The sequence below is a fragment of the Fukomys damarensis genome, unplaced genomic scaffold, assembly GCF_012274545.1.
Source record: "Fukomys damarensis isolate Sample0158 unplaced genomic scaffold, DMR_v1.0_HiC HiC_scaffold_17, whole genome shotgun sequence".
Classification (NCBI taxonomy): domain Eukaryota; kingdom Metazoa; phylum Chordata; class Mammalia; order Rodentia; family Bathyergidae; genus Fukomys; species Fukomys damarensis.
The window spans coordinates 60089560-60101566 of NW_022900929.1; the positions used below are offsets into that span (position 1 = coordinate 60089560).

Consider the following 12007-nt stretch of genomic DNA (forward strand, 5'->3'; position numbering starts at 1 on the left):
TTTTTTTTTTTTTTTTTTTTTTTTGGTACCGGGGATTGAACTTGGGTCCTTGCACTTGCTATGCAGGCCACCTAACCGTTGAGCTAAATCCCCGGCCCCAGCCTCAGGTTTTGAGGTGTGTGTTTGTGTGTGTGTAGGAAATTTCTTTAGAAATATACAGTCAGTCACATTGATTCAGCAGTGCTAGCTGTTGAAACTTTGAGTTGCTTATTGTTCATATGCATTGCTTTGCATTAGGAAATTCTGAGTAATGGTTTGTGCGAAGTACGATTTGTTAAGATGCTTCCTGTTACTGTTGTTGTAAAACCTTCTCCCATAAAAGTTGCAGTTTTTCACAGGATAGAAGATTTGGATTGTCTTTTAGGAGACATAAAAGAATCTACTTAGTGATAGGTAGACTTCATATCCATACTCAGGATCTGTTGGTTGCTTCTGGATTTTTTTTATGTCTCCTCAATAATGCAAAGTTAGTATGGGGGATAAATAATGAGTAGATGTTCTCTATTAAGCTCCGAAGTGCATTAGACAGACGGAGGGCTGAATGCTCACATGGTATCATTTTATTTCCCTGACATTATATTATTTGAAATTTCATCTCATTCAGGGTTTCAGAATCTAAGTCCTTGGATAAGAGTATGGGCTCTGAGTGCAGTCTTCATGGGTCCAGGTCCAGCTCCGCGATGCACCATTAGTGAGCTTGGGCCAGTCCTTGAGTTCCCTAATTTTGCTTTTCCTTAAAGTTTTTGTGAAGATTAGATGAGCAATGTCAAGTAACTACTCAAGCATTAATAGCTGGCACCTGGTAAGCATTTAATAAACATTAACCATTATTGTTCCTATTTTTTCTTCTGTCAGTTTTAGGCTTCTTTATAGGTTTTATTCAGTAAACATCTAACCATAAAGAAATTTTATCTTGAGCTAAAATATACTTTGTTTTTGCTTCTGTGCCTATCCAATTGTCAGCTTTTTCTCTATCTCTGGATGGCCAAATCTTGGAAATTTTCTATATTCATTGTCTTCACTTCCTTATTTGCTGTTCATTCTACCAATGGCTACAATTTAGCTTCTATCATCTTGTGCTAGACACATCACAAAGTGACCCCGGCAAGCTATGTCCTTGTATGACCTTAGGTGTGGATGGAGCTGTGACTTTCTTCTCCCCAGTAGAATGTGACAAAGGTGATGGGATGTTGTGCCTATGATCATGCTTAGCAGAGAGAGAGAGAGAGAGAGAGAGAGAGAGAGAGAGAGAGAGAGAGAAACTGGTCTTGAAAGATCAAAGAGCCATAGTGTGAGCTGGCTGTGAAGAGGGTCTCATGGCAGGGAAATACTGTGGCCTGTGGAACTTCAGGGAACCTCTAGCCAATGATTGGTAAGAAGCCTGTGCCGTCTGTCTTGCAGCCACAAGGAAATGAAATCTTCTTCCAACATTGTGAATGATCTGAAGAAGACACATCCTTACTAGAGTTTCCAGATGAGGATGCTGCCATTTGTTAGCACCCTGACTGTGGCCTGTGGGACGCAAAGCAGAGGACTCTGGGTCCTCCACTGTACAGACTCCTGACCATGGAGGCTGTGCAATGATAAATGTGTGTTGTTTCAAAGCACAGAATTTGTGGGGTTTTCCCACCAGTCATAGGGAACATACAGATTTTAGTACCAGGAAGTAGACTGGCACCCTAATAAATACCAAAAAATATGGGAGCAGCTCTGAAACCTAGCAGCGGGGGAGATGTTGAAGATTTTTAAAGGGTGTGATGAGAAAGCATAAATCACCTCAGACAGGCCTTTAGTAAATATCTGGCCTTTAATGATGCTGCCACTGAGAACTCAGAAGCGAATTGGGAACATATCAGAAACTAAAAGAAGACAGATTTTTCTTAACATAGTGGTAGAAAGTATAGCAAAAATGTCTCCTGCAGTTACGTAGAAAGCAGAACTAATAATCTAGGATCTTGGATCTATAGTTAATATAGTTTCCAAGCTAAGGGTTGATAGCACTGCCAGGCTGAAGTATGAGAGGAGAGAAATAAGAGCTTCTAAACAAAAGCAACCCACGACTGGTGAGGATCATATTCAGCCTCTCTCCTAGATGGCAAAGGATGATGAAATTAAAATACCCACTATTACTGGGTGTGGTGGAGTACGCCTATAATCCCAGCACTCCGGGGGCTGAGGCAGGAGGATTATTGAGAATTTGAGGCCAGACTGGACATATACACTATAAGAAAACATGCTCTAGAGGAAAAGGAAAAGTTTCAAGTGAACATCCTTTTGCTAAAATCTCAGAAAGATCCTAAACTTGAGTATTCAGTCACACTGCTCCCTTTTGAGAGATTAAGGATATGATTTACAGATCTTACCCAAACCAGAGGACTGCTGAAAGTTGTCCTGAGGCATAACAAGGGGCCAAAGCAGAGGAGGAATTTTCTTGCAAAGAAGTCGTGACTTTTGTTTAATAGAGAAATTAATGCCTGTGAAATACATGAGAGGTCTCCAAAGTTCATAAGAAATGATTTGTTCAGAAAACCAGTTTGGAATAAAAGAGACAAAGTTCAAAAGGGAAGGCTGTCAGCCCCCCAAATTATACTGGCAGGAAAGAGATGAACAGAACAACTGAGCTGCAAACATGTTTGACATTTTATGTAAAAATAAGTGTGACCCAGAGGGCAAGAGCAAGGCCCGCCCCCCTCCCCAAAGAGCAAGAACCCAGGGGATAGGACTAGGAGCCACAAAGAACTATTCACATGCCTTGAAACCTACTCAAGAGACTGGATATTTGCTCAAATCAATTTCAGAGATGCTATGGACTAGGAATGTCTTTTATGCCTTCACACCCTTTGTCTTTTAGTTTATTAGTATATGTCTGCAGTACATAATGTTTTACATTCCTTGTGTGAAGTTGGTAAGTGCACATAACACATGTTAATTCCCCTTTTCGTCATTTTTTGAATCAAAAATCTCTCTGGATATAATCTTGTGCCTCTCCTTCCACTGTAATTTGGTTTTGTGGAGGAGAGATGAATTGTGTCTTCAATTTTACAGGTCCTTAGATGAGAGAGGAATTATGCTCCAGGACTGGTTGGTATGTAGCAGATTTACTCAAAGGACTCATCCATATTTGGACCTGATTTGAATGATGATATTTTGGACTTTGGGCTGATGAAGTAAGGAGATGAGAATTTTGGAGACCTTGGAATGGAGGAATGTATTTTGTATAATGTGGAGCCATTTAGATCCAGGACTGTAGCAGGCATACCCTAAAGTTACCTTCAAGTGAATCACATCCTGTATAATTTCCTTCCCCTTGAATATACTGCTTCTAACCAGTATAATATGGCAAAGTTAATGAGAGGCCACTACTTTGATTATGCTGCATTGTATAAGACTTTCTCTTAGCAGACTGGAGAGAGAGAGATCATTGGGCTGGCCTAGAAGGAGGAAACTGCACGCTGTGACTGTGTCATGTGGAGGTCATGTGGTAGGAAACTGCGGTAGCCAACAGCTATCAAAAAGCTGATGCTCTTGGTCCTGGGAAATGAGCACTACCTTATGAAAGTCTCAAGGAAATGACATTTGCCAACAATATAAATGAAGCTGGGCAATGAAAGAAGCTTTTACTGTCCATTCAAGTTTCCAGAGGAGAATGCATCTCAACTGACATCAAAAGTACAGCTTTGTGGGTTAGGGAAGAGGATAAAGCTGAGCCATTCCTCAACACCCGACCTGTGGAAACTGAGATAAATAGATGTGTGTTACTTTAATCTGCCACATTTATGGTAATTAGATTTGCAAAATACAAAATAATCATACAAAATAATTATACCCTGGTTTGAAATAAAATGCTCTTGTTGTTTTCATTGATGTCTTCTTCATTGCAAATTCAGGGTCATTTTTCACTGAGTATTTCATTGCTCATTTCCTCCATGATTGAAGCTGCTGATTTCTTGAACCTTTCAGAAATACTTCTTTACATTTGTTTTTCCTCCCCTTGTCTCAACTCCTGTTTCTGTAGTTGGAAGCATGGCATCATCCTTGACCTTCTTCCAACCTCTCTCTCTCTTCATATCTGTCTATCTGTCCGTCTGTCCGTACATCCATCCATCCATCTATCCATCATCTGTCTATTTCTCCCCCTTCCAGGTTTTTATCCATAGCAATCATGGCACCATCCTCCAGATCTCTGAGAAGACTTTGTAGAGTAGCAAAGGAGGAAAGTGATGGAAGAAGCAGGAGAAAATGAGGATGGATTCATTTTAGTTTAAATAGGATGGAAGGCTGGAATAGACTCAGATCTTTATGGACTTGAGACAGAGAAAAGGTAGAAGTCCAAAAGAGGAAGGAAATAAATTTTGATCAGATGGGGAAGACAAGTTGGCATCAAGGAGTGAGCTCTGAAAAGGAGAATAAAGAAGGAAATTCAAAAATGTGAGAAAAGGAACAAACAGAAACAGTCTTTGCAAAGAGGAAAAGGTGGAAGGGGGTGAAGGTAGGGCAGTGGAATGAGGAAAAATAACCAAGATACACCATGTAAAGGTACCATGTAAAGCTCCCAGTGATGAATGTACCTTTACTGTATACCTAAAAAGTACTAATAAACTTAATGAAGAAAACCAAAACCCCCACAAAAATAACAGAAAATGTGAAAATGGATGAAGAATTGACACATTGAAAAGTAGAAAAGAAACCGAGAAGGAGGCTAATCAATCTAGTTTTCAATGGCAAAGTCATGTACAGAGAGTGAGGACAGAAGGATGGGCGGCAAGATGGTTGTAAACATATTAAGTGAGGGGTCAGAGATTTAGCTCAGTGGTTCCATTGCCTGCCTCGCAAGAGCAAGGACCTGAGTTCAATCCCTGGTACAAAACAAACAAGCAAACAAACAAAAAACATATTGAGTGAGTGCTAAAGGAAAGTAGTAGAGACACTTTAAACAATTTTTAAATTTTTACCTTACTGTATTTTATTTTTAATGTAATGAAAAAATAATTTTCTTAAAAATAGAGAATAACAATGATGAATACACTGTGTATCATGCTCATAAAAGAATATATTTGCATTTGCTAATCTCTCAACTCATTTCCTAATAATACCATATCTTTTCTGCATAAAGCATTTTAATTATTAGCCAAATATCTCACACTTGGTATAATTTTGAATGATTTCTTCTTACTTCACCCCAGTTAAAGCTCATGGTTTCATCAGAAAGTCAATGGGGTAAAAAGTAACAAGCATGTATATTTTGGTAAACATATATATGATGATTCATTAGCTATTAAATGACATTTCCATTTAGAAAATTGAATTTTTTTTATTTAGTTCCAACTATTTTACTATTTAAATAGGTGAGTCTAGGTGGTAGTGTATTTTTTTGGTACCAGCAGAACAGCATTAAGAGTACTTGGGACAAAATAATGGTTGATTAAAATACACCAGACATCATCGATATTTTTCCTGCTATCTAGTAGCTTTCCAATATTCCATTCAGGAAAACTACTAGGAAATTGGTAATAAATTAATCTGTAAATTGAAATTTGACTTAAGAGTGTAAGATAATAGCCTTTCGAATTTAGGTCTGATAGCTCCACAAGTGTAAGTATGTGAGCCTGGTTAAGTCCAGTTTCTGGACGAGGCACCTGGGTGGGGCTTGCTGAGATCACACTGTGGAACCGAGTCCTCTTCGTGTGGTGTACAGACAAGATCCGTGACCTTTCCAGATCCGTGTGCACTTGTGTGAACTGAGAGTACAACTGCTGTGTCTAACGTTTAAAGCTGTCATGTTAAATAAATATTAGGAAAAAAAATTATCCCCTCTCTTTCTCCCTCCTTTTTCTTTTAAATCATTATAGGAAGCTGTGAGTATGTTTAAGAAGGCCTTAGAAGTCTTTTCACATTCCGACAAAGGACCAAATGCTGTAGCTATTTCAGTAGACTGTCTGCATAACTTGGGTCTTTGTTACATGGAGGAAGGCAACTTACAAATGGTATTATAAGTATTAAGAAGCATGGGTTTTTAGTAATTTTTAGAAACTGATTGCTTGCTTTCAGTTTTATTTCTGCAGGGTACCCGTAGAGTCCAAGGCAGCTGAAGCTGCTTTTCAAGTGTGACTTAGTATAGTCAGCCTGCACCTGAAATTACTGAGTTATTTCATTTAATAAATTCCATTTGATTTTAGTTTTATTTGATTATAGTTTATCGGCAGTATTCTAAAGACTAATATGTGCTTCCCACATAAACAAATCTAACTGTAGAAAATTGTTATATCAAAATAATTTTATCACATCAATGTAATTATTAAATGGCAAACAGTTTAAATTGAGTGGCTGATGTTTTGTAGAAAAAAATGGGAAATGATTAGAACACTCTGACTGCTCTTCCTGGTGCTTGCACAATGCAAGTCAGATTGAAATTGGTTTTTAAGATTCATTGAAAATGCGTTGATTCAATTATGCATTTATCCAGTCTTTGACTATTTTACACACTTCAGCATTGTCACGGATATCATAAATATGTAGAATAATTGATATTATCCAATGGCTGGTTTTATATATTACACATACACACACTGCACTCTTTATGTTATAAAGGAGACAGTGTCTTAAAATTGGATTTTCATAACTTAGAGAAAGAATTGCCTTGATTACTTGTCCACTGAGAAATTCAAGTAACTATCTCATTAATTACAATCTTTTCCATGCTTTTAGTCATTTGAGACAACTAGAGAAAACTCAGCTTTGATTGTATAATCTTGGGAAAAATTTTGGAGTTCTATTGCTCTGAAATTTTATGACTATGTATCTGCTACGGTTTTTGAATTATCAGGAAAAAATAAATGTCCCTGATCAGGATTGCTTTTAAGAAATGAAACTTAAAGAATAATGATTAAAATTATACCCCAAGAGCATTTTAATCTAGTAACTTGAATTCTATAGATTTAGTCTGGAAATAAGGGAGCCTTTAATCATAATAATTACCCTCGCTTGTTCCTAAATATTATTTTTCTTTGTCACATGAGGTTCATTAAGAGAATGCATTTAAAAATGATCAAAACTAGAGTGAAACTTTCCAATAATAGTTACATAATTGTAATTTATTAACCTTTAAAAATAGTATGTTCTGTCTTTAAGTGATGTGCTTTAATAACACACTTTTCTAGGCTTTTGATTGTTTTACAAAAGCTGTGAAGGCAAATCCTGATTTTGCAGAAGGCTTCTATCAACGAGGGCTCTGTAAAGTGAAACTCCAGAGGGATAACTCGATTCTGGATTTTAATCGTGCAATTGCTCTCAATCCAAAACATTACCAGGTATTTTCATTTAAATGCTATCAGTGATTCAAAGTGTGTTAATTTTGGTAAAATTATTAAATCTTTTTATGCTACTGCTATTCGCTAGTGACAACAACTGCCACTAACAATTGCTACTACTTTTCAATTAACTGTATTATAATGCAGATACCTGTATTGCTCCTCAAACTAAAGGTGGTATTTCCAACAGGAACATTATGTTCATAAAAGTGCTTTGTGAATTGTGATTGTATGTAAATATTGCTAATATATGAATTTAGCTATTAATACTTTTTTGCTTTTATTAATTTTATTTGTCTCGTTTTGCCATCACATTGATTTCTGACTTGTAATAGACTATAGATAGGCACAACATAAGCTTCAATAAGTAAAGTCTGACTTGATCCTGATTTTAAAATTCTATGAAATTTGTGTCGACTAAATTTTGGATAATTTTAGGAAATTATATAAATCTTATATAATACCAATGTGGTTGCATAAAGCAAGGCCTTTCTTTGCAGAAAGTGTACACTGGAGCCAGTAGAGTGAAGAATTATGATGTTTACAAGGTATTTTCCAATAGTTCAGGAAAAAAAATAGATAAAACAAATACAACAGGCAAAACGTTAATGACTATGGAATCCAAGTAGTAGGTATATGAATGTTATGCTATTGTTTCAGTCATTCTGTGTACTTTAAATTCCCTTAATAAAAGAGAGTGGGGGAAAGATTATTTTGGGATTGCATAGATTTGTTCAAAGTTCCATAAATTATATAGAATTGATGGTGTTACTAAAATGTCTGTTTCACTTCTCTTTTTCTGAAAAGGCATATTTAAGCAGAGTGGCCTTCTATGGTTTAAAAGGCAGATACTCAAAAGCAATTTTGAATTGTAATGAGGCCATCAAAATTTACCCTCAGAGTGTGCGTGCCTATCTGTACAGAGGAGTTCTGAAATACTACAGCAAGGTAGGCCACGTCCTGCCTGCTCTACCAATCTCCTACACTTGCGGAGTCTCTGGATTCTAAGAAGGGACTCACTTTTTTTCTATGATAGGAGAGTCACTGTAGTATGAAGCTGTCTACACAGAATACTTTTCCACAATGTATCAAAAAGGATTTAAACTTGTGAGCTTTTATAAAAATAGAGAAGAGTGATTTTTGATATTTGCATTTTAAATAACTTTTTATAAAACAAACGCTGATACCCATTCCATTGTAGACAATTTGGAAAATATAGAAGGGATTATTATTTTGCCATCAAATTATAATTGAGGGCATTTTAGAATATTTAAATTTAATTAAAAGTGTTTTTCCTGATACTATATGGCCCGGGTTATATGTTTGTGCTGTGCCTTGCTTTTTATACTTAATCTTTGAAGATACCATTTTTATGATAGCATAATATTCCATAATAATTTATTTTAATCACTCGATTGTTGGAAGTTTGGGGTATTCTAAATCTTTAAAAATTTCTCCATTTTAAGTAATGCAGTACAGTAATACATGACTGAGAACAAATCATTGTTACAGCTTATGACTGGTTCCTAAAAGGAGGTTACTGGGTTAAAGGCTGTGATCAGTACCGCTGGTATCTGATGCTGCATGGAATACTTTGTTTCTCTCTTTTTTTCATTTTTGACTTTTCTTTGTAGCTATTTCATATGAAACATTTTTGCAAATAACTCCTTAAAGCAAAGGTAAGACCTTGTATTATGTGTTAATTCCATGAAAATTACTATCTATAGAAAAGATGATATACGGTATCAGAATAATCAGAGAGGAAGCAAAAGAGAATATGGGTAGAAAACATGACGATTATATGATATGAGTGACAGACGGAAGCGAGCTCTGGATTAATATGGGCTGATTCCCTTCTACCAGTCAGTATAATTTTCTCCATGCTATATAACAACGCTGGCGATGAAGTAATTTACTAGAGTTGTTGATATCTTGGATTTTAGTTGTAGGTGAAAGAAACCAAGAATTCTTACCAGGAAATTGTAGCCCTGAAAGATTAACTTAATGCATTATCTTAAATGCATAGATGATACACACAATGGTCAAATGAGTATGCTGAAGCTCTGTAGAATCAATATTTTATTGTACAATTAAATTTCAGTCCATTATGATTTACCTTTCTCAATTATCTTTTTCGTTATAGAATTACAAGCTAGCTATTAGAGATTTAACTATAGCTGTCAACATGGACAAAACCAGTTATGCAGCATTTTATAACAGAGCATTATGTTACACCAAGATAAGGGAACTTCAAATGGTGAGATGATTGTTTTAATAAACAAGTTAAAATACTTAAGGAACAACATGCATCCAGTGGCTTTTTTAATTCAAAAAGCAATCCGTAAACAACATTTAGTAAACACCATGTTAAAGCATTTGTAAATGCTTTCAAAGTACCTATAAGGTATTTTCTTTTTACTTCTGCTATAATTTTTTAAAAAAGTAATTCTTTATGGAAATGCATACATATAAAACTTGAGAAACCAAAGAAGCACTTCAAGTAACATTTAGTATTCACCACATTTTCTCATATAATTTCTATAATTAGGCAAACAAAAAAATTAATTTTATAGTGCTTAAATATGTATTGAAAGGTGCATATAAGTTAAAATACATCAAGTAAGTATTAGTTGAGTAAATGATATGCTTCCTGCACAATCTGACAGTGATGATCACTACAATGTCTACATTAGTTAGAGCTATTCGTGGAGGTTTTCTACTTGCTATAGGAAGTCAGGAGTCCACCTTTGGGTACCTTGCCAGGATTCCCTCATGTGTTTTGAAAGACTAATGGCTGCATTGAACATTCTCCATTGATTGTCATCTGTTGCCTGCTTGTGCAAACTACCATGTATACTTTCTACATGAAAACTCCAGTTTTCTCAGCCCTTGTTATTGTGGTCGTTTTGCAGTGAGGATTCCTCTCTGCAGATCTCCTGGTCTGCAGGCTTAGTGTTCTGTTTGCTTTTCTTGTTTTTCTTTTTCTGTTATCCTGTGTTCTCCCTCTCCTCATTTCTGCCCCTTCCACAGTAAATAAAGCATTCCTTTAAAAAAGTCCCTCACCATTCCCATTGTTCCACTTAGGTACACCCTTCACTTTCTGTGAAATTTTGTTACATCTGTTAAAAAATTTAGAAATGTAGACATTTATAAGCTTCATAGGGAAAAAGTTGAGAAACTAAAGGATGAAAAATTCCTGGTAGCCGGAGTATTGGCATTTCCCCCCCAGATGTTAACAAATGAATAACTAATTTTTCTAACAGGGGGGCTGTTAAGATTCAGTGAGCTAATTAAAAGATCATTTTTTCAGTGACCTGCACAGCAGGTATTGTTGACAATCCCATGCCTGCCAGGAAACTAACCCTGAAGCTCAAAACAGTGTCTGGGTGGGGAAGGAACTGTCACATTTTTGTCATCTTAGATATATAAAAGAGCCAATTCCCTGTTAGTAAAGAAAAGTCAAAACTGCCTGAATAAAGTGAGACCAAATTGGAGTAACAGCATATTGATGATTTTAGAGCTGCTAGGACCCCCCACCCCCAACATTTAACCTGCTCATTTTACAGACAAGGAAGTGCGAGAAAGGAGAGGCCAGCAGACTCTTCCAAGTCACACAGGGAGTTAGAGCCCTGTGATGGCGTTTGCTTCTGAGTTAGCAGTATTTCGGCAGCTTTGTAAAACCATGGGCCTCCAGTGTGTGGGACGGATGCCATTTACAGCACGGCCACCTTCCTTTTCGCCTTCTTCGCCTGTCTCTCAGCGTTCTTGTCATCATTAGGCTGAGAAAAATCAGTATCTTTTAAAAATAAAATACTCTTAAATGTTCTCCCAGATATCATATCCTAAAAAACTAAGGAAAGGTGAATTCTGATTCCACAGTTCTGTATCAATAAAAAGCATTAACAGTTACCGCTTATTTAGAGAGAATTGTGTGGCAAGCACTGGACCAAGAGATTTAGCAACAGACACTCAAAATATTTCTAATGGATTCTAAATATGTTGAATGTTTAGCATGCCAGTTTTTAAAAATTAATTTTATTGATACTTTTTAGGTATACAGTACAGTTACATTCATCATTGGGATCTTACACCTTTACATGATGTATCTTGGTTCTTACTTTTTCCCCATTGCCCTGCCCTCCCTTCACCCCCTCCTCCCTTCCCTATTTACAAAGACTTTGTTTCCATTTTTCATTTTCTCATATTTTTTTCTTTTTCCTTATTTCATTTTCCCTACCCTTCCTACTCCCCTTATTCCTTTAGCCCCTTTCTTCCTATTTCACATTATCAATTATATAATTTGAACCTTATTTACACTTTTAGTTTTTCACACCAGAGAAACTATTTGGTATTTACTCATGTATGTTCTATTCATTTCACTTAAGGGTATGGCCTCAATGTGTATCCATTATCTTTAAATGTCTCTAGTTTCTCATTCTTTATGGCTGAGTAGTACTCCATTTATAGAAAAAACATATCTTCTTTATCTAGTCTCCAGTTGATGGGCAATTGGGTTGTTTCCAAATGTTAGCTATTACAAACTGTATCATGCCACTTTTACAGATGAGGCAAATGAAGTTTATGGTTAAATAACTTTCCCCAAACTGAGAAGTAAGTAATAGCAGAGGAAGATATAAATCCAGGAAAGGCCACTCATTGTCTTAAAAAACCTCTGGCCACCCCTCCAGTTGACCTTCATG

General features: G+C 36.3%; 1 protein-coding gene across 8 annotated transcripts in view; it reads left to right on the plus strand.

The window, feature by feature from the left end:
- Ttc6 (tetratricopeptide repeat domain 6) overlaps positions 1-12007 on the plus strand; it is a 132930-nt gene that overhangs the window by 94925 nt on the left and 25998 nt on the right. For 6 of the 8 annotated variants that reach the window (XM_010632654.2, XM_033765145.1, XM_033765147.1 and 3 more), the window contains 4 exons: positions 5850-5984; positions 7158-7307; positions 8115-8255; positions 9451-9564. In XM_010632654.2, the coding sequence (XP_010630956.1) occupies positions 5850-5984; positions 7158-7307; positions 8115-8255; positions 9451-9564 (540 nt within the window). Of the gene's footprint in view, positions 1-5849; positions 5985-7157; positions 7308-7807; positions 7856-8114; positions 8256-9450; positions 9565-12007 lie in introns of all 8 variants that reach the window. The other 2 variants (XM_033765146.1, XM_033765144.1) reach the window with 2 other exon arrangements.